General features: G+C 43.3%; 1 protein-coding gene across 8 annotated transcripts in view; it reads left to right on the top strand.

Annotated features, from left to right (window-relative positions):
- The window catches only part of EPB41L3 (erythrocyte membrane protein band 4.1 like 3), a 143,691-nt gene that overhangs the window by 48,564 nt on the left and 72,091 nt on the right, over window positions 1–23,036 (top strand). For all 8 annotated transcript variants that reach the window (XM_058677159.1, XM_058677166.1, XM_058677163.1 and 5 more), the window contains exons 2-3: window positions 1,198–1,391; window positions 6,827–7,024. In XM_058677159.1, coding sequence (XP_058533142.1) covers window positions 1,209–1,391; window positions 6,827–7,024 — 381 coding nt within the window. In that variant the 5' untranslated portion in view covers window positions 1,198–1,208. The remainder of the gene's footprint in view (window positions 1–1,197; window positions 1,392–6,826; window positions 7,025–23,036) is intronic.

Below are 23,036 nucleotides of genomic sequence, written 5' to 3'. Positions count from 1 at the left end.
CCTGCTGGTTCCCCTGGGAAGCCAGCAGATGAGGACTCAAATCTCTGGGCCCCTGCCACCCACCTGCAAGATCTGGCTTCTGTGTGGCTCTGCTCTGAGTAGTGTGGTCATTTGAGGAGTGAACCAGTGGATGAAGATTCTGCCTGTGGGTCACTCTTCATTTCAGATAGCCAGCCAGCCAGCCAGCCAGCCAGCCAGCCAGCCAGCCAGCAGATGGAAGATATTCTCTGTCGGTTTCACTGTGTCTTCAGACAAATGAATAAATCAGTCAATTACCCAACCCTCTTTTCCAAAAAGCATAGGAGCATATACATATGTAAGGGGGGGTGGAACAAGACAGAAAATAAGTTCTTTAGATATGTTTGTAGTCTGTCTCCTCACATATTCACATATGGAAACTGAGGCACAAAATACTTTAGTATCTTGAGTAGCAAACTGTCAGAAGATATATTTTATATGATCTGTTGCAGAGGTGTATCTGCAAAGGGGATGCTGTGAGTTCCTTATGAAATATAAGATAAACTAACTTGCAGTTCTCAAGACCGGAAAGAGTGCTCGCTTCGGCAGCACATATACTAAAATTGGAAAGACTAGAGAGAATATGAGAATAAACATGGGAGGGAATAGGGAATGTGTCCAGTATCCCTCCCAGCCATGGCCTCTTCCTGTCCGGCATGGGGCCAGTCTCATGTAATAGCCAAGGTTGCTAACTCAACAGGGCATAAACAGTATTGGCTAAACTCCACTGGGGAAGGAGGGAAGGTATAGATTCGGGAGTTGGGAGGGGACGCTGTGTAGAAATGGGGAAGGGGGAGAGAAATAAGAAGAAATTTGTGCTTTTGTTATTAGACTGTACTCCCCTCTGTTTTCAGCAGTCACTGTTCTGAAATTAAAAGTAAGTTATAAAATTGTTAGGCCATTTGTTTAATGTCATTTTGTGTTCATATGGTAAACATCTAGAGAGTAAAACCTGTGCAGTTATCACAACCCAGTTTTGTCTGCTGGTTGGGCGTGCCCTGTCTGCAGCACCCAAGGTGCTCACCTGCTCGCTGTGGAGTGAGAGCCTGCTTGGTGGATAACCTCACTACCGCTTCCCTACGGCTTCCCTTTAACCCTGCACCTTCAGCAGCCTAGCCTTATGGCCCAGGAAGGGGATCACACCCCATGACCATAGCTTCCCTGCTTTTCTGCTTGCAGAACAATCAATCATGACGACCGAATCAGGATCAGACTCGGAATCCAAGGCTGACCAAGAGGCCGAGCGTCAGGAGGCGGCGGGTCCGCAGGGGCGCGCCGGGGCGCAGCCCGGACCAGAGCTACCCAGTGAAGAGCAGCAGGCATTGGAGCAGTTTGAGGAGGCCGCAGCGCACAGCACCCCAGTGCGGAAGGAGGTAAGCCCACTATCCCCACCCCCCATCCCTCCCAGCCTCACGGGCTGAGCGTTTGTTCACTGGTGTCCCAACATCAGAGATAGCTTTGTGGGATAGTCGGCTGCCTTTGTAGGCCCAGGCAGGTGAAATGTATGCAATTTTAAGACTGTTGGTGGGTGACGCTGTGCAACCTTGCTTGCCTAACACCTGTTTGGTTAAAACACTTTAAGTCACACTGACGCTTGTTGCTCAGCTCCGGACGCAGAGGCCAAGTGCAGAGCAAACTGCTGGCTGTAACTGAGTGTGTTGTTTTCCATTTGAGCCTAAAGGTTAAGGCTTTTTTTGATTTTGTTTTTTCTTCTGTTTTAATGGATGTTAACATGGGCCTCTTTCCTTCACTATAACAATGCCATTTGGAAGAGTTTTTAGCCAATGGAGTTTAAATGCAGTTTATGTTGTTGCAAGTTCTTAAAATTCCATATGTATGTGGGATCTACATAAGTTTGGATCTGATATTATTCAAAAACTATGCACATTTGAAAGCTTATAATTCCATTTTCTACTTTTTCAAGCATTCTTGCATGTATGTCCCCACCTCTCTTCTCCCATTTATGTTTGAGTTGCCATCAGTCATGTATTTCTTTTAGAAGTTTTCATACAAAAAGCAAAGTGGTTTTTACCTGGACCTTACATGGGGTCCGTGATTAAGTTTGTTTTGTTTTAACACTTTACACTTGGCATCAACCTGTGTTGGAGTATCCACTTGTACATGATAAAGAAATGTGGGACTCCAGCAAATGATTGTGCTTCTACCGGTTAGCAGTGTATTTGCCCAGATAACTATGCTTGAAGATGTTCATGAGAAAACTTGAAATCAGCATCTGAGCAAAAATCTTTGAAGTCAAAGCACATTAGCTTAACATGAAGCTGTGTGCTTACAACCAGCTTATTTCTCTTCTCATGACATGTGTGAGTGCTTTAAACCAGGTGAATAAAAACAGTACTTGCTGTATAACACCAGTGCCCCCTCTGACCTAAGAGGTTTTGTGCTGAAAGCAGGGCGTAGCGTCCCAGCGTGGCATGCACAAGCCAGGAAGCCATGGTGGCCACCATGATTTTCTTTGTCCTTTTCCTGTCTACATGTGGAATGATGATGGTAGCAAATACTTTCTTGTATTTTTTTGTTCTGTAAATCTGCAAAAGAATGGTAAATTAGTATACTTTCTTTTCTTCGTTTTTCCCCCTCTTCTCTCTGAAATGAAATGGCATGAAAATGGGACTTAATTATACAAAAGATGAATCTCTATGCCTAAACATTAATAAGTATACAACCATGCACCACTTACCGATGGCTTACATTCTGGGAAAGGTATCATTGAGCAGTTTCATCATCATGCAAATGATGCTGTAGCCTGCTGTACACATCCAGGCTGTATGATGGATATGATTCTAACATCAAACACAAATGATTCAGTAATTATACAATGATGCAGTAAACACAAGATAGGTGAGACTGGTGACTAAGTAATAGGACAGACTATTTATTACAACAAACTTTTTCATAAGCAGAAGGAATCCATCCTAAAGTAATGAGAAGACATAAATTGTAGTGATTACATGGCCCAAGCAGGTGTCATTTTCATTATCAGATGTTATATACTGGATGTCATTAAGTGTGCCATACATTTATACACCTGGCAGCATACCAGCTTTGCTCACACCAGTGTCACCACAAAGACACCAGCAATGTTATCAGGCAGAAAGGGATTCTCAACACCATTATAATCTCACAGGATCCCTAAGAGATCTGTGCACTGATATGTTGTTAATGTGGAACAGGGTTGTACCTCATGTGATCACACATTTGATACGAAGCAAGACCAGTGGTCCCAAGCCTTGAGAGGGAGGGATGCTGCGCAGCTTAGCACAGATGCCCGAGTTGGTCCTGTTTATTCCAGGTGTTACTTTTCCAGGCTCCAAGAACTCGTCCAGCTTTTGGGTCTTGACAACAAAGGGGAGAATTCAGAAAAGATCATTTCTCCCAAAAATGTTCTGGTGCATACGAGGAAGTCGTATGTTTTATTGGAGATAGAGTGAAATACATTTGGGGATATGTTGAGGGAAAAAGTATAAATAGGTTTGGCTGAATTTGAATTTCAGGTTATTGTATGACCTGCAGAACATTTCTTAGGTACAGGGTAATAATACCCGTAACGCAGAGGAACTGTGAGGATGAAATGAAAAAGAGGACTTGCCAAAATGGTTGGTACAGATGTGCCAATGGCACATGTGTCTGCAACTGATTTCTCATTTGTGGTACCTGGGCTGCTGTTTCACAACTGTTACAATTGCTGTAAAGTATGTTGTGAGAACTCCAGTAATGGTTTCATCTTTGAATTTCTCCCAGAACTTGTCCTTTGAGTGACAGTGGTTTAAGATGTCTCTACAATGTTGACGTTAAGTAATCTTAAGCTAAGTTACCTAGAGGGTTTATTCTCACGTAGATATTTTTATTTTAGTAGAGGAAAACGAAATTTGATTTTCTCTGTTGTGTATTAAAAGTTAATTCCAGATAAAATTTAAATAATAGCATATCTTCAGTTGACCTTATTGCTGCTGAGGTGAAAATATAAATTAAATACGCAGGGGCCAGCATTGTGATATAATACATTAAGCTGTCACTTGCAATGTCACCATTATCCCATATGGGTATTTGCTCGATGCCCAGATATTCCACATCTGGTTTAGCTCCCTCCCTGCCAGTGCACCTGGGAAAGTAGCAGAAGATGGTCCAAATCCTTGGACTTGTATATCCATGTGAGAGACCTGGGAGAAGCTTCTGACTCCTGGTTTCAGCCTAGTCCAGCCCTGGCTATTGCAGCCACTTGGGGAGTGACACCAGCCAATGGATGAGTTCTGTTTCTCCTTCTTTTTCTGTAAATACAGTAAATATACAGTAAAATTTTCAAATACAGTAATCTTTCAAATATAATAAATCTTTAAAAAATAATCAAATTCACAAAGGTCTTTTTTTAAAAAAACAATTATTTGTTTTTATTAGAAAGGCAGATATGTACAAAGAGGAGGAGAGACAGAGAGGATGATCTTCCATCTGATGATTCACTCCCCAAGTGGCCGCCATTTCTTGGAGCTGAGTCAATCTGAAGCCAGGAACCAGGAGCTTCTTCCGGGTCTTCCACGTGGGTGCAGGGTCCCAAGGCTTTGGGCTATCATCCATTGCTTTCCCAGGCCACAGGCAGTGAGCTGGATGGGAAGTGGGCTTTCCGGAATTAGAAACTGTGTCCGTATGGGATTCCGGCATGTTCAAGGCCAAGGACTTTAGCTGCCAGGCTATCGCTCTGGGCCCACAAAGGTCTTGTATAAATTATATAGCACCTAACAAATAATTCCTGATAGTTCCTTTGTAATTCCAAGGCCACCATAGTTCTTCTTAAACTGCCTCAAAGTTAAGATTAATGATAGGTTGAAGTTTGTGATTTTCTATTTTGTTTATTTTATTATTTTATTATTGTTAATATTTTTTTTGTATCTTTGTCTTTGAGAGCTACAGGAAGCTTCTATTCCCTAGTTCACTCGCCAGGTGCTTACAGTGGCCAAGCAGCCAGTTCTCCTACATGGGGAGAAGTTCTCACAGGCAAGGATGACGGCTGAAGCAGTTGCATTCCTGTCAACCAGATGGGAACGCTGCTGCTTTTCCCAGCTCCCACTTTCAGCTCTGCCCCAACCACTGATGGCATTTTGTGAATGAACCAATGCATGGGCTCTCTCTTTCTTATAAATGAATAAATAAATCTTAAGAAGAAAAAATGCAACGATAAGCTATCCATACTGTCCCTGAGTTTATGTAGCTCTAGTGTGAAGCTGACACCATGTTGTCGAGAGAGGGTGTTTTGAAAGGTTTTCACATAGTTTCAGTACAGAACTTTTCTTTGGAGAGTGTGTGCCGTGTGCATACTGGTTAAAAAGCTAGTCTGGCCATGGATTGAATTTACAGTTCTGTCACCGATGGTCATTAGGGGAGAAGAGGGATGTGATGGAACAGCAGGAGCTTTCCCAAGGCATTGGCTCTGGGAGAACGGTTGTCACTTAAGATGCCCTCTGCAATTCTGAATCTAGTCTGGACGCATCTGCTGTGTTTTAAAGGCAGATTAAAGCTCTTGGACAGATCTGATCTCTTCTAGTGGCTCATTACAATGAGCAGGAGCAGACTTAGGGGATTACTCTGATGAATTTCAGTGCTGCTGACTTCATTGAATTGATTTAAAGCTAAAGCAAATATTTTAACAGTTGTAGAATTACTACAGAGATAAATACTTCAAGCTGTCCTGGCTTCATAGTTTATAAAATACCATGTACATATATGGATGAGGTGGTTGCAACTGCTGGATATAGAAAGATCTAATAAAATAAAACTTTTTATTTTGAGAATGATGTAAGGAAATACCTGGATGCAGTAACTTAGATGCCTGTATAATCCAGTCCATTTTTTTTAAAAGTCAGGAGTCATGGACTCACACAGTGCCTCAATAGGTTAATCCTCCACCCGCAAGCACCAATATCCCATATGGGCGCCAGTTCTAATCCCGGCTGCTCCGCTTCTGATCCAGCTCCCTGCTTATGGCCTGGGAAAGCAGCGGAGACTGGCCCAAAGCCTTGGGACCCTGCACTCAAGTTCTGATTAATTCAGCTTCAACCATTGCAGCCATGTAGGGAATGAATCAGCATATGGGAAATTTTTTCAATTTATTTTATTTTTATTGGAAATTCAAATTTACAGAGAGAAGAGACAGTGAGTAAGATCTTCCATCTGCTGGTTTACTCTCCAAGTGGCCACAATAGCCAGAGCTGAGCCAACTTGAAGCCAGGAGCTTCTTCTGGGTCTCCCACGCAGGTACAGGGTCCCAAGGCTTTGGGCCGTCCTCGACTGCTTTCCCAGGCTACAAGCAGGGAGCTGGATGGGAAGAGAGGCGACCAGGGTATGAACCTGAGCCTATATGGGATCCTGAAACATGCAAAACTTTAACCACTAGGCTGTAGCGCCGGACCCAGATGAAAGATCTTTATGTCTCATCTCTGTAAATCTGCCTTTCAAATAAAAACAAATTAATTTATTTAAAAAAAAGTCAAAAGTCATTTTTTTTCCTTTTTGACATTGTATCTTGATGACTTTAGTTGACTTGGTGCTACTGGCTTAAATACTGAAGTGAAGCTAAATTATCTCCCGATCAGTAAATTTAAATGGCAAAAGTTACTGACAGCGCTTAGCATTGTAAATACCTGTCTATTTACCCACTGCTGATATCATAAGTCAGACTTCCCTCTCGCTCTAGGAGATGGAAAGCTGCCTATTGTCTAAGTGTGGTGCTATTGCCTGAGCAATGCAATATTTATTTCCTGTGTTGCAATGAAAACTACTCATTATTTTCATCTCACAGGTCACTGACAAGGAGCAGGAGTTTGCTGCCGCAGCTGCAAAACAGCTCGAATATCAGCAGTTTGAAGACGATAAGCTTTCCCAGAGATCATCTAGCAGTAAACTCTCTCGGTCTCCGTTAAAGATCGTCAAGAAGCCTAAAAGCATGCAGTGCAAAGTGGTACTTCTGGATGGGTCGGAATACACCTGTGAGGTGGAGGTAAGGGAGTGTTTTACAGATGTTGAGCGCTGGGGAATGTCGGTGTGCGACATAAGAGAATGCCTCTTTATCTTTCCAGAACTCCAGGATATTACTAAGATCCAGCCTCTATGTGCTAATTTATTTTCAGTCAAATTGCTGATGAATCTGTAGTATGTCCCCAAACGATAAAATCAAAAATAAGATGTGATCTTAAAAAGAAGTAAAATCTCCTGACGCCTTCCATGGCAGGAAGAAAAAACGGAAGACTTTAAAACTCAACTTTTGTTTAATATCCTGGCTCTGAGCTATTATTTAAATGAATTTCACCTTTTCTGCTTGAGTAGTTTGTGACCCAGTCACTCATTACTTGGTACAAACTTATAAAATAGTCAAAACATAGTGATGGTAAGATCATTTGCAGTGTCCTATCCTTTCCTTGCTCAGGGAATGAGTAACAAACAACCCAGTTCATATGGTGATGGGTGTCGCAGCTTCCCTGTAAATTAGTACATTCCGTTCCTTTCTTTCTTAGTGAACTAAGGAAATCCCTCTCTGAAGAGGGGCAGTTGAATGCCTTTCACCAGAAATGTTGTACAAGACCAAGTTAGCCAATAAGAACACCCAGGCTGTGCAGATGAGTGGATTTGGAGCTCTTGGGAGCTCTTGGAGAGCCCAAGAGACAGGGCAGGAACTGAGCTGTAAGATTCAGTGTGAGTTTACACCGAGAGCCGCTTGCATTTTAGCAAGGTGATGGGGTTTCAGGTTTTACCGTCTTATTCTTCCCACATGCAGCTCCTCCCACATCTGTCACACGTCTGCTAGGCCAGTTTCTCCCACCTCAACCTTCCAGCAGGTTCCAAACAGGACACATCTGTGTATGAAGCACGTTCGTATTCCTCTTCCTCGTGGACAGCCTGCACCCAGTGCCCTTGGTTTTCCACCTTCTCTATTCTCCGCTCCCTCCGTCCTCCAACACCTATGTCATGGCTCTCGTATTGTGCATCGTGGATCTCACCCCAGTACCTTTCTTGAAACAGAAAATGTCAATCTGTTTCACATCAGTAGGGTCATTTAGAGTGGAGAGGAGTGTTGCGTTACTAAATAGTTACTGATTGCTAGAACATTACATTACAGAAATATAGGTAAACACTATTTCTTAGATTTCAAAGTTATTTAGTGTGTCATGCACGATATTATGTATGATCACTGCAGAGGCTTTGAATTAACCTGTGATGTCCCAGACACTGATGGACTTCTGTGGCGGTTCCCAGGAACCCTGTGAGGTTGGTCATGGTGAAATCCATTTCTTCTATTTTGCTGGCTTTGGCTTGGCTGACTTATCCAGCTATTGGTGAAGAGGCTAATACTGCAAATGGTGAGCTCTGATAATATACTTCTGAGTTTTAACCCTGAAGCTTAAAGGCCGCTATAACTTTTGGAGAGATTGTATTTTTCCAGTATAGATTTTGATTTCTCAGAAGAATTGATCCAAGTGAAGAGAAACCTTTCCCCTCCGCTTTGAGGACAGTCTATTGATTGCATTTATATAATAGAATAAATTGAGTTATCTAGCAATCCTCACACTGCTAGTGTTTTCCAATGAAGCTTCTAGAAGCATGTTTACAGAGTTTCCCATAGGGGGCAAGGTCCTTCATGGATGATCAAATTTTGGTAAAGTTGATTGATATCTGTGGTTCAAATTGATTACACAGATAATCAATGTAGTTTTCAGTCCAGGATTTTTGTTTTGTAATTAACTTTGTGTACAAATGAGAATTAGCTGGAAAGTCATTATGAACCTTTCAAGTAGAGTAACAGTGTTGGTATGTTATTTTTTTATAATTAGGAATAATATTGTAAAAATTATAAGTGTTAAATGAACTTGACAAATTGTTGAGAATAACTTATTTATGGAGTTCTAAGCCTTTGCCAAAAAAAAAAAAAATCGTGGGTTTATAATAGACATTGGTGGTAGAAAAAATATGTTCACTGCTGGTGCCCTTGTGAAGAATGTGTGAAAAGGTGACCATAGTAAATCGTAATAGATTTCTCCGAATAAGAAAAAATGGCATGTGGACCCATAGTGTGGCTCCCGAGGTAGCAATGAGGTGCTGGTTGAGAAAGTATAGTTAGGATGCTGCTATTTTTTGACATGAACTATGGAAAGGAAAAGTTGGGTTTTTTCCAGGCACACACATGTATCTTAGATAAACAGCCCTTGAAGAGCACTGCCAAGGGGAGGTGTTTGTCAGCCTTCACTCTGTAAATTGAGTTTTTAAGCAAAAGTTTGAATGATAGTAGAGAAACACCTGAACGAGATTTGTTAAGCGACATAGACTTTTCAGAGTCTCATGCCCCCAGTGTCAGAGTCCAGTTTTCCTATAAAGTGGTGCAGCCTGTGGCAGGCAGAGTCGAAAGCTAACATTTTGCAAGAATGGAAATACAAATGTTGCTGTTTTTATTAAGGATCAAGCAAGAGTAGAAATGTGTTGGGCAGAGGGATGATCAGACGGTCAGACGAAGGGGTGCTTGTGTAAAATTTGACTCTGGGTTGACCCAGCAGGGTGGTGTACCTGTCTAAACTCACGCATCACGCACTGCTTCCACGACAGTCCAGCTTGCAGGTCGCCAGCTTTGCCCCCCTGTACTGGACAGGTCATGTTTACCAGTGGCAAGTGAGTCACCAACATGGTCTGGGTTGATGGATTGCTCCACTTGGAACCGTGTGATTTCAAGGAACTTCCCTAAATGTTCCAAACCTCAGCTTTCTCAACAAAAAAGTGGGGGTGGAAATACTTGCCTTGAGTGGACATTCCTGAGATAATTGAAGCTGCAATTCACTTAATTATTTAAGTGTAGCATATTCTAATAAATGGGAGCTGTTTTGTATTGGTAATAGGAGACATGAACCCTGATAAGCTTATTTAGCAGAGAATTACTGGTGGCCAACAGTCTGGAAACTTCCCATGAAGGAAGAGCAGAAAGGATGAGTGTGTGGCCTATTTGGAAAAAATAAGTTTTAGAGGGAACAGGATAGTTAATTTTAGTTACCTGCAAGTACAAGAAACTGTATTTGGATTGAAGGATTATTGAATCTCTCTGTTTTTGGTGCATAAAACATAAAACTAACATAATAGTTTCAGGAAATCGGGTTTTAATAAACAGCGCATATATGTATATACACAAACACATACATGTGTGTGGCTTTTTTCTTTTTTTTCTTTCTTTCTTTTTGAGTGACTACTGTCAATAGAATGAGGTATGCTCTACCTTTGAAGAGTTCTAGCAAAGGTTAAGTCACCACATGGGCCCAGAGCTTCCCATGTTGGCGTGGCTGGCTTGAGTCCCAGGAACGATGCTCGCTCGATGCTCGGGTCCAGCATTCCTGCTGATGCGCACCTCTGGAGGCAGGCAAGTGAGAACCTGGATTGAGTTTTATTCTCCTGGCTCTGGCGTAGGCCAACCCTGCTTCTCACCATGATTCCAAGAGTGAGCCAATGGGTGGAAGATATGCCTGCCTTCTGGATGTTGGTTTTAATTTGTGCATTAAGTGATCAGTGCTGCCTGAGAGCAAAAAGCCACAAAGGAATTGTTTGCGTTTCCCGCCAGCTGTCTTGTGTGAAGACCTGACAGAGGATTCCTTTTCAGATGTTGATCTCCTGGTGATGAGTGGCTGCAGCACTGGGCTAGCTTGGTGTGCTCTCTTTGATCCAATCAGCTCTCCCTGCCAGTATCCGAAGTGAAATGCCATCCCCCCTTGTTGTCTTGGGAGGCCCTGTTTTTCCTTCCCGTGTACTTCCCACACACCACAGCTAAGTTTGTGAACCGTAGCCAGGCCTTACATATTGACAGGGTGGAGAGAGTAGCTGTCTTCCAGCACTGAAAATGATTGCAGCGTTCTAATTCTCTAATTCTGCGGCAAAGATTCAGGTCGTCCTTTCTATTTTTATATCCATTGCCCTGAAATCCACCTCCTCCTGCTTTTTCCCTGGCTGTGTCGCTGGTTCTTCACATGAGCTCTGGAAAAAGCACTTTGAGTTCCTGCCTGCCTTTGTGGTGTCATTGCCTCTGGTTGCTATGAGATGGTGGCCTGGCCATTTTGCCCTTCGGCTCTGACAGCTTTGCGTGGGCCCAGTGAAGGGCGCTACTCACCCTTGGCTGCTCCATCAGGAATAGAGCAGACTCCTTCTGAGGCACCTCAGAGACCAGGCTGTGAGGCAAACCTTTGGAGCAGAAAGTGCACCTGGTACACTTTGTGCTGTTCTTCGGCCCCAGTGATGTCTCTCTGCCTAATGCCTACTATGTCGCACATGACAGGTACCAGCTCGCTTCCACCAGCAGTAGTACCCTTCCACTCAGCCCTTGCCCCATGGAGAAGAAAAAATTCCCTACCTAAGTCCAAGGTATTCCTCAGTTGCTTCCTAAGGAAAAATGTCTTTCTGGCATGGTGGACTTCAGTCCACCCCATGTGTGACCACACCCTCCTCCCCACACATAGGCCATCCTGCCCATGGCCCCAGTCCTGGAGTGCCTGCTCCCCATCCGCTTCTCCAGGCTCCTTCCTGGATCTATACGTACAACTTCATACAACCCCTTAGGTTACAGTCTCTAAGTTGCTCATTAAAATCTTGATATTTGCTAAGATGCATTGATCAGTTTGCACATAGTAAATGCTCATATATGTATAGTTTTTTCATAAAAGTGAATCATATAGCTTTCACTATCATTATTTGTCTTAGTGTGTATATATATATGTACATACACACACACACACACATATATTCTTTTTCCTGATTGATAGCAGTTTAAAATTGATGCTGAAGACCTTTACTGATTTGGGGGACGGAAACTATAAAGGCAAGTGTTTCTTCAGGGCCTCTTGTGTTCCAGGAATTGAAGACTTCAAGCATAAACCTAGGATTGACTTTGCTATACAGTTAAACTGCCTTGTACCTGACAGGGACGTTGGCAGCAACCTTGATTCCCACCTTTTCCACTAATGAATAGATTCACAGGAGTCAATATACAGACAGCGCCAGACCTGAGATTGCTTGAAGTCCAGTACTTGCTTCCATATAGAACTTATTTCTAGTAGGAAGGAAAATGAGAGAGAAGGGTTTTGTGTTACACATTGTTTATGAAGCTGAAGTAATTTGATTCTGTTATCTACAATATTTGTAAGGTTTTTATGCCAACCTTGACCCATTTTTTTCTAAATTTGGGGGTGATGTATGCAGCTGTTGAGTAGGCAAATGGAAAAGCAGCCACCAGAATCGATGGGAGGTATCTCTCTTTTGTGAGTTAAAATATTTTTGTTTAATTTATTTAAAGAGGGAAGGAAACATATTCCCGCTTACTGAGCATTCACAACAGCCAGGACTAAGCCAGTTTGCAGCCAGGAGCCAGGAACTCCATCTAGGTCTCCTACATGGGTGGCAGAAACCCAACTCCTTGAGCGATCCTCGGTGCCTCCTGGAGTTGAGCCGTCCTCGGTGCCTCCTGGAGTGTGCCTTAGCAGGCGTGGAGCCAAGACTTGAACTCTGTGCCGTCTTAATTGCCATGCCAACTAGCCACCACCGTGCTTCCTTTTACTGTGTTTGAGGCCTGTTGAGGATCAGTTAGGCCTCCCAAGAGTCAAAGAACTCAGAAGATATGAACAGATCTTGTGCGATGCTTCAGAGTTTATGCAAAAATTGAATGAAAAATCATAAGTAAATAAAATCTGTATTATAAAACAATGAAATGATTTTGAAATCCAGTTGCAGTTTTTTAAAATATACATTTTCTGTGAACCTTTTTGTGGAAAAAAAAAAGCATCGGTTTCAAAAAATTTTTACAGCAAAGTAAACTTATCCTTTCATTCCATTTTCTATCCACTTTCTGAAGTGCCTTCGCATTGAAGAGAAGCTAGTAAAATAAATGAGCAGAACATTGTTATGGGGTGCAGCCAGTGATAGCCAGCACCCATTGACAGTGGGCTGAGGAGTTGATTAGTGCTCATTGAGCTGGGCAGGAACAGGAACTGGGCTTGTGGCTAAAAGCACCTAGACTAATTGGACTCATCTGTACCCAATATCCTGCTAAATTAGGATGTGGGGGGAAGAGTATATAAGGAGAGGTGAAGGAGCAATAAAGCGAGACTTCGCAGAGACTTCTACCATCACTGGTCTCCTGTGGGTGCTTCATCTCCAGACCCTCTCCCTGTCCACGTTACTGGCTCTGCTGGTCAGAGCAGTCATGGTCCCTGTGTACTGCTTAGCTGGGACAATGGATATAGTATCAGGAGTTCCAGGAGAGGTGAGGCCTAGCAGTGATGGAATGTGGGCAGAGAAGCCAGGGAAAAGTGAATGTCTGCTGCTTTGTGTGTCCAGGTTATTCGTTGCATGTCTCTTAGGATAACTTATATTGTTGGGGAAGCTGGGACATGGGTCTTCAGCCTAACGGATGGACTAGAGGGTAATGACCATTAGTTCCTCTTGGGGTTATGTTTGGTTGGATTGCCGTATGGACTTGTGATTTGCTATTTCTAGTATGCTCTGTTATCACCAAGCTTGGTTAATAAAGACTCCTTAGTAAACCTTCGACATGTCTGGAGAGATGTCGCTCGCATCCTGTAACAAACATGTTCTTAAGGTTTCTTCTTAATATTTTTTTTGTTTGAAAGGCAGAGAGGGAAAGAGAGAGACTGAAATCCATCCCCCATCTACTCTTTCATCCCCCAAATGGCTGCAGTGACCAGTCACTGGGACAGAGGGAAGCCTGAAGTCAGGAGCTTCATCTGGATCTCCCAGGCAGGTACAAGGAGCCAAGGACCTGGTGTCCTTTCCCAGGAGCATTGTCAAGGAGCTGAATCACAGTGGGGCAGCTCGAACAGGTGCCCCTATGGCATACTGGTGTTGCAGATGACAACTCAACCAGGTACACTTCAACATCAGCTACATGACTCAAAAGACCTAGGATCCATTAAAGACAATGTGATTGAAATGTCAAATGTTAGTTTCAATCCATTCACCCTGGAATTGGCCATCAGTATTTGATTTAAAAGGATCAATCATACCCAGGCTTTTTTTTAATTTTTGTAAGATTCATTTATTTGCTTCAAAGACAGAGCAACAGAGAGTCTGATGGATTGGTTAGTTGATTGGTTCGCTGATTGATTCATTCCCCAAGGGTTCCTGTCGGTTGGGGCTGGGTCGGCCTGACGCCAAGAGCCGCCTTTCACTGCCTTCTCAGTTGCAGGAAGCTAGATTGTAAGTGGAATAGCTGGGACTCAAACTAGCACTCCTCTCTAGGATGTCAGCACACAAGCAATGGGTGAACCAGCTGCAGCACAGTGCCAGCCCCGCACCCAGACATTTAAACATATCTCTGAATCTCATAATGTGTAGCTGTCCTAAAAACTGACTCTCTACTTTTCTGTAGAATTGTTGTTTTCTCAATCAGTTCTACAAAGAATAATTTTTTTTTTTACCTAAGAATGTGAAACATGGTTGGCAAGATATCACAGTACATTTGCCTGGCTGGCATCTTGGTTTTATCGTTGATAAGTTACTGTTTGTTTGGTTTTTTTTTCCTGAGATCGTCAGTTTCCTCATCTGTAGGTTACAGTTCATGAAGTTACTGTGAGTAATGAACAGTAAATATTCTAAGACTGCAAGTTCCAGAAAGCCTCAGTCTGCAGTGGCAGACAAATTTGAAAGGCTTCCTAACATCATGGCATTTTGTCATGGAACATACTAAGTATATCCTTGAAGAGCTGAGTGCAAGAATATCCCATAAATATAAAACCCCTCATAGACTGGCAGGGATTTGTTAACGTGAAAATGGGACCATAATCTTTCTACTAGTTAGACACTGGAAAGTGTCTTTTAAACCTGAGAAAGTGAGTATCATTTTGATTCTTCACTTTTAATTTTTTTAATCTGAAAATAATACTATCAGTGTTTTCTATCAGCTGATCATTAATTTGGGAGTTTAGGAGGCTGATGTTGTGACGTAGTGGGTAAAGCCATTAGCAGTAATGCCAGCATCCTGTGTGGTTCAGTTCCACTTTGATGGTCTGGGAAAGCAGCAGCAGGTGGCATGAGTGCTTGGGTCCCTGCACTCATGTGGAAGACATGGATGAACCTCCTGACTCCTCACTCAGCCTTGGCTAATACTGCCATTTATTGGAGTGAATCACTGGATGGGAGAGCTTTGTCTCACTATCTCTCCTTCTCTGTAGCTCTTTGAAACAAATAAATACATCTTTCAAACAATAATCTGACAGTTTGGGAAATGCTGAACAATTTTGTTACAGCAGACCAAGAAGTAACTGTGCTTGTGTGTAAAGCTTATGAAATATCTTCTTAACCTGGAAGTTTCTAGAACAGAGAGCCTGAAGTGGAAAGCAAAGGAGTGTGCTGTTTCTCACAACCTGTTGGTTGAATGAGATGCATTGAAGTGTTGTTACTGTTGCGTTGGAAATGAGAAAGTGTTTAACAAGCCTGAGTATGTTCTGAAAATATTTATGCACACTCCATTGCTGGTTTTAGTGCCTCTCTCCTAAACTGACTCACATTTTATGGTGAACAAGGAAGTGCAGTGTTCCATGGCTTCAGTAATGAACTTCCTCAAATAATGTGGAGAGGTCTATTGAGGGAATCCCAGTGAAATCACCCTGCTTTTCCTTCTTTCTTGGGTCCCTGTAGAAGCTGAGACAGAACATTCTTTCTAGTTCTATTGCGTCTCAACTCACTGTGTTTTCTTATCTCATGGCGGCTGAGAGGTGCATTTTAAGAAGTGTTTTCACTATGCAGTTTGACCTCAAGTTTCTTTGACATTACAGGTCACCCTATTTTTGCCTTCTGTAGCAAGTACAAGTCAGTATTTACATTCTGGCTCTCTCTTTCTCCCTCCCCCCTGCTCTCTCCCTCTCTCTCTTCTCTGGTCATGTGGCTTCTATGTTTGCTGGGGGTTTTAGTAAAATAGCTAGGATGCAATAGAAGCAGCTTAGAGAGATGGAAATTGACTCAATTCACTTCCTGTTCATGTTGGGACAGAACTCTCTTGCCTGAGGAACTTGGGAGTGGCTGTCAAGGTACATTTTCTGGATTCTTCTTGTACAGGGCCTAGGGTTTTTTTTCACTCTTTGGCAGGTAGATACTGGTTGTTAGACACTGTTAGCTGTCTATCCCTGCAGTATTTAAGCAACATTAAGTAGTATTCACATGCTGTATGCCAATTTTTTTTAATTTTACCAAATCATGCTAATCATACATGTTTTTCATAATTCTTAGAAATCTAATGGCTTGGGCAGGTAAGGAGATGTGAAGAGTAAACACTGGGTGCATCTAAAATATTGGCAGAAGAGAAAAGGCGTGAGCTGAAAAGGAAGGCCAGTGAACTATCAAGAAGGATGGCTTTGCTGTGCTGGGAGTGTATTGCTCTCCCTTTGCTGTGTGACAGATTCCCATACGTGCAGCCGCTGAGCACAGCACGTTTCTCGTGGGTCAGGTGTCTGGCATACTCCTCAGTTCTGAGTCTTACCAGTGCTCATGGACTGCGTCCTCATCTGCGTGCTGGGCTGGGTAGGACCCAGTCATGTTGTTGGTTATCAGAATTCAAATTCATCTTGTTACTTATTTAAAACAGTGCGAGTTCTAGTTCTTAGGATATTATGATATTATTGCACGGAGCTAATTCCCACAACCTGGTTCTTTACCGTGAGCTGAAAACACCAGACGCAATCTTAGGTTTATTCCAGCGGGGCAGGAACAGGGTGGAGGGAAGGGGAGGAGAGGAAGGGAGGCCTGAAGAGGAAGAGTAAAGAAGAGAGGAGACGCACCTGGGGGCCTTTTTATCTGCCAGGTGTGGGGGTGGGGATTGGGAGGGATTGAGGGCAGGCCCCAGGGGATTGGCAACTGCAGGTGAATGCCTAGGGATGATTGGTGAGTGGGCAGGGTTGGGGAAGGGGCTGGAAGATTGGGGGTGGGATTCTCAGGTGGAATGCCAGGTTACATCTGATTGGTGAATGGCTGGACTGGCACGAATTTCGTGAACTGTGAGGAAGAAGAAATGGCGCCGGGTCCAGGGTGGGATATTCGAATAACTCCTTACACATCTCTTCTTGCTTGTAGCAGCACAGTCCCCATTGCCTGGCCCGCTGCTATTGGAAAACTGTTGTCCACTGCCAGGTGGACTCTAACTAGTCCTGAGGCCTCTCTGGTCTTTGGCACAGAATCAGAGAATCCCACCCGCACCTTGATCTGTCACCCCTAGGAAGCTCTGATTCCACTTTTTTTTTCTTTTTACAACTATCCAGAAGACGCTGCACTTGTAAAGGCCACACATGAAAGCAGGTGTTTAACCTAGCAATTAAACCACCGCTTGAGAAGACCACTTCTCGTGTCTGGGAGAGTGCCTGGGTTTGAGTCTCAGCTGTACTTCTGAATCCAACTTCCTACTCATGGGCTCACCCTGGGAGGCAGCGGGTGAGGAAGTATTGGGGTCCCTGCCATCCAGGTGGGATTCCCAGATTGTCTTCCCCTGGCTTCATCCTGATCCAGACTTGCCTGTTGGATACATTTGGGGAGTGGATGGGAGATTTCTCTTTCTCTGGAGCCCTCCCTTCCTCTCTTTGTCTCTTTGCCTTTCAAATAGTTAAAATAAATAAAGTTTAAATAGGGGAAGGGGACTCATTTGATCAGGCCAGACCTCCCTTGGAAGAAGATGGTCCTTTCCTTAGGCCAGCTGTGTGCTCTCATATAACCAAGCTGCAGGGCTGGGAGGCTCATTATTTACTGTCCAGGAGACAAGCCAGTTGGGTACAAAAGGGGGCCAGGAAAGCGTGGGGCCAGTTAGCATTATGCATATCACAACAGTGGCAGGGAGCTTCGAAGGGGCTTTATCTTGGGGAGTTGTTTGGGTTATTGTGTTTTTAAAATATCCTCTATTAAATAGTAGTTGGAGGCAAGTCAACAAATAGGGGTACTTGTTGGCTCTATTGCACTGAATTGGGCAAGAGATGCTGAGGACCATCTGTTGGTGGGTAGAGAGAAGAAATTTAAAGAGCTGTAATGAGAACAAGCAGTTTGGACCAGTTGGGTGCATAAAAGAGAAGTGGATAATAAGAGACAATGAATGATGAAGACTCTGTCTTGGTCCATTGTATGTTGCTATAGCAAAACCTCTGAGACTGAGTAATTTGTAAATAATAGATGTTTGTTTGGCTCATGTTTCTGGAGACCAGGGAGTCCAGGGGCATGCATGGCACAAGTGTATACTCGGCATCTGTGGAATGGTGTGGAGCCATCATGCGGCAAGACAGAACAGGTATACAGTATGGGCCTCTCCCTCCTGTTATAAACCCACTCAGGGTGCCGTGGGGACCCCACCTGCAGAACTGCCTCCAATCCTAATTGCCTCCCAAAAGGGCCACCCCCAAAACCATTAGCACAGGAATTTAGGGATTAAGTCTCCAGCACATGAACTTTAGGTGTGGGAAGGGCGCATTCCAAACATAGCAACTTGCAAATTTCTGGATTGAGGGACCCACTGACAAGGTTTATGGAGGAGATGATGATACTAGTGTAGATTGTCTAGATTATCTAGATTAAAAAAGTAGCAATCTGTCATTAAATCAGATGGCATTGGGTAGAGAGGTCAGGCTTACTCATTGAGCTAGTGGAAGCCTTTGTCCTTTATACAAATCCAAAGCTGGAGATGAAGGAGGTTGTGTAGGTGTTGGGTGAGGGAGTGGAGAAGAGCATTAAGAGCAGAGCTCCGGGGAATGCTAACACATAGAGTGGAGACAGCATTGTCAAATTCCCCCATCCCTCAGCTTTCTTCCCTTGGCTAATCCACTGTCCCTTCTCCAGCTCATGAATGGTGTGTCTGATCCCCTGGGGAAACTGCAGTCATGACTACCAGTGATGGGACTCCTTCACACAGTTGGAGGGGAGTCTACGTAGAGACCCTCTCCCAGCATCATTTCTAGACACCATTTAGAGCACACACTATTGGATGTGTATCGAAGCAACAAGCAGAAGATGGGAGTTGCTATGTCGGAAGAAATAATTAAGTATTGGCATGCTTTGCAATTTTCCCTGTGCTGTCCTTCAGTTCCCTGTTAATTCTCCTTTTGTTCCTTTTGCTGGGCCCCTCGCTGTCTTCTATACATCAGAATTTCAGTTATAAAAGGTGATGAAAATCATTTTACGTTGCTTGTAAGGAACAGTTGATGTTTGTTATTTCCTTGGCTTGAGATGGGCATTGGTAATTTTCCTTTGTGATCTTCCTAAAACTCTGTTGCTATATTGTAAAGTGTGAAGGAAGGATGTGATTCAGGAAGTTATCTTGAAACGTCTATCTCAAAATGGAGAAACAAAAACAACTAACCCCTTAAGCATTGCCTCTCACATCTTCCCAGTTTGGGACTACGGTAATTCCTACTGCTCTTCAGTTCCCTCCCTCTTCTCTTTTTCTTCCTGCTGAAACATCTACTTGCTTTTCCTCTCTTCACAGAGAGAAGCAAAATAATTCTTTTCCTCACCCACTGTGGTTGGTACTGATCAACCAGTGCACATTGCATTGTTTATATGTCTGTTCTTCAACAGCTCATGAACTTCCAGTTGTGGGAGCTTTCTGTAGGAACAGTTTTCAATAAAGTCATCTTCCTAGAACTTGGTGCTGTGAGTTTCCTTGTGAGAGGCTTGTCATGGGCATGCCGCTTCCAGATTAGTGATGCATAGCGTCTTTTATTGCTTCCCTTACACTCTGACCTGTGTTGTGTTAGCATTACCTGCAGTCTAGGTCAAGGAGACCTCCATAAATGGCAAGTGGAAATGATCAGATTAAATATTAACTAATGATATCCCCTAATTAGGATATGTGGGGGGGCGGTGCTGCTTCTTGTCAGTAAACAAGATATCTTTGTTGTATGGGAATGTATTTGTTCAGAGTGATGGCCAGCTGTGTTTAACTGGTATGTACATTCGGCATCATTTCCTAAGAAGGGAGAAAGCAAATCCTGTCACTAGGGCACGTTGACACTTAGGAATGCACCTCATTTTCCTGGCTGCTGTTGGTGGTGCACAGATGCAGGGCAACACAAGGGATTGGTTCTTGTTCTGGAGCTTGGAACACTGAAGGAAAACAGAGACTTGTTCTTTATTATGGAATGCCATGGTGACAGCAAATAAAGTCCCTAAAGAGGGGTTACATTCTCTCAGGAAATGCCATTGGACTGACCCTGTGCAGCATTTGAATGGTTTTCAATGGTTATTCCAAACAAAATCCTTTAGTTAATGTCTCCAGTTACTCTATAGAAGAAAAAAAAGTCCTGCCCAGAATGTCATGACCTGCAGAATGTATTGGATACGGCAGTGATTAGTTACATCATCCTGTTCATGAGGGTCAAGGGTATGTGAGGGGGAGCCCACCAGCATACTTGGCGTGTAAGCTGGTTTTGAAGTACCTGTTGCCGTAGGGGCTTCCAGTAACTCATACCCCATTGTGTTCTAACAAGGATGTAAGCTGTTTTGTTTCACTTAAGCACACGTAATAGAGGGAGAATAAGTAGAAAGCAGAGCCAAGAGAAATGGGAGGAAGAAGCCAGGAATGCAGTTAGTTCACAAAGCCCATGTTCTAAGCTCCCTGATGGGCATCGGAACAGAAAAACATGACTCAGTGCCTATCCCATAAAACACCTCAGTGGTTTCCTTGGAGCATTCGTGCCAGGGCTGCTGTTTGCTTGAGAGACGCTTGCCTCTGAGGCTCTCTGGTGGCTTGTTCCAGGGTGGGTTGTGAGCAGTTGTCAGGAGAGTCAGCGTGGTTATTTCAGTCAGCCTTGAGTCAGCTTGAAGTCATGATTTGCCGGTTTGAGATGACATTCCTTATTAAGTACCCAACGCACAACTGTTGAAGATGTCTAATGCAGATATGAAGGATCTTCAAAACGTTTGTGTAAAATCAAGTTAAAAGAGAAATTTTGGGGGCTCGGCAGCGTGGCCTAGTGGCTAAGGTCCTCGCCTTGATCCCATATGGCCGCTGGTTCTAATCCCGGCAGCTCCACTTCCTCTCTATCTCTCCGTCTCTCAGTATATCTGACTTTGTAATAAAAATGAAATAAATCTTTAAAAAAAAAAAGAGAGAGAAATTTTGGTTGAGAGGTTGTTGGGTGTTTGAAATCTGTGTCTACTTTTTTTCATATTGCACATTGTCTGTGAGCTCTCTGGAGATTCCTCGTACGCATGGACTTCAAAATTTAGTACACCAAAATAAGCAGCTTTTAACCCATTTTCCACAAATTTTTAAAGATACCTTTCAGTGTGTGTGAAGGGAAGAATTATATATGTGTGTGTATAATTTTTTTAGATGCAAGAATTTTGGGGGGGATGAAATTGGAAAGTGTGGCATGGACATAGCTTCCTGCTTCCCTCCACTTGTGAGTTTTGATATGACAAAAGGATATTCTTTCTTGAAGGGCTGTGGCCCAGAGAACCCCAAGGGAAGGCTGCTCCTGTGTGGCCTCTGAACTCATGGATCCACTCAGCAGAGTTAAGTGACCACTGAATTGCAGGGTCTGAACACGATGCAAAAATGGACAGCCAGCTCCTCTGCTGGAAACGGAGAACCAGGATCCAGTGTTGCACCTGCAGGCAGTATTTCAGGACCATATTGTTAAAGACAGAACTACTGACAATTTGGGCATCTTCTCATGAGAGATTGGGGCTTTGCAAGTACATTTTCGCAAACAGCCCATCACTTCCTTGGGCCAGGACTCTGGTCATACCAGTGGATGAGGTTAAAAGACAACTCAGAACTCTGGATATAGGTGAGTATAGAAGCCAGAGGAGACGCAGTATCCCCAGGTGCTACTTTATAGAACGCAACTACAGTTATTTCATCACGTAAGAACTTTAAAGTACTTGCTGTGCGTTCGGGCTTCTGTACTCTTCCAGATGATCACAGTGCAAAACATATGCCTAGTGCAAAACATCTGTAAATGAGGTTCTTTCCCTGTAGAGGATTATTAACAGTAAGCCCATTAAATCCTATGCCTGCTACAAAAATATTTGCATTGTAGAACAGTCTTTAGGAAGCAGAGCCGGTTCTATAACACTCCACGCTGTTATCTGTGTATTTGTGCTTCTATTCTGTACATTCAGATTGGAGTGGGTAGAGCAAGTTCTTCCTAGTTATCCAGTCATTTTAAAGTTTTCGAAAAGGTTGGCTAGGACGCATCTTTATCCTTTGCTTGGAGCTCTTACCTGCATTTATTGAAGATGAAGGTCTGTGACAGAGTAAGCCAATATCGTTCCTTAAAAATCATGATCCATTTATATTTTTCTGTTTAGTGAGTGGCAAATGGTATATTACATGCCGTCATAAGACCATGCCTTAGGAACACTTACCCCCTAAGGGGAATTTGAAAATATTAATCGGAATATTAACCTGCAACGTTTGGGGGAAAACTTTTAACAAGCAATAGACCCTTCATTTGTGAAAATGAAGTGTTTTCTTACAAAATGGGGTGGGGGAAATCCAACAGTCTAGATTTGATCAGAGTAGATTATAACTACATGGCAGAGGATTGTAAGCACGTTGGCCAGGAATCAATTTCAAAGATCAGAGCCATTTCTGAAGAGTTTTGAATCAGTGCATTAACCCCCAATGCATTTGTTGAGATTGATTTAGTTTTGTTTCTTTTGTTTTTTTGTTTTGTTTTGTTTTGTTTTTTTAAATGATTCTACTCAATGCTGGGACTGTGGTGCTTGCTGGGGGTCCGCTGTGAGTGAGTGCCACTTTGCTGCCATGATCATTACTCAGCCTGTAATAAAACAGATGTAAGGTCGCCACCACAGCTAGGGCAGTTCAGGAGCTGTGTTGACCTCGTCTGGGATTTGGCGGAGTCCTGGAGGTCACGGATGGAGACTTGAGGAAGACTTTGAGAGCTGACAGCTGACCAAGTAGAGCATTCCATGTCCTGAGAGTAGCCTGTCCCTCTTTTGGCAGGAGGAAGCCTGGGATGAGTTGGGGTGGGGGGAGC

The sequence above is a fragment of the Ochotona princeps genome, chromosome 18 (genome assembly GCF_030435755.1).
Source record: "Ochotona princeps isolate mOchPri1 chromosome 18, mOchPri1.hap1, whole genome shotgun sequence".
Lineage (NCBI taxonomy): Eukaryota > Metazoa > Chordata > Mammalia > Lagomorpha > Ochotonidae > Ochotona > Ochotona princeps.
The sequence above is the reverse complement of the archived record's forward strand: the minus strand, read 5'-3'. Positions and strand labels throughout refer to the sequence as shown.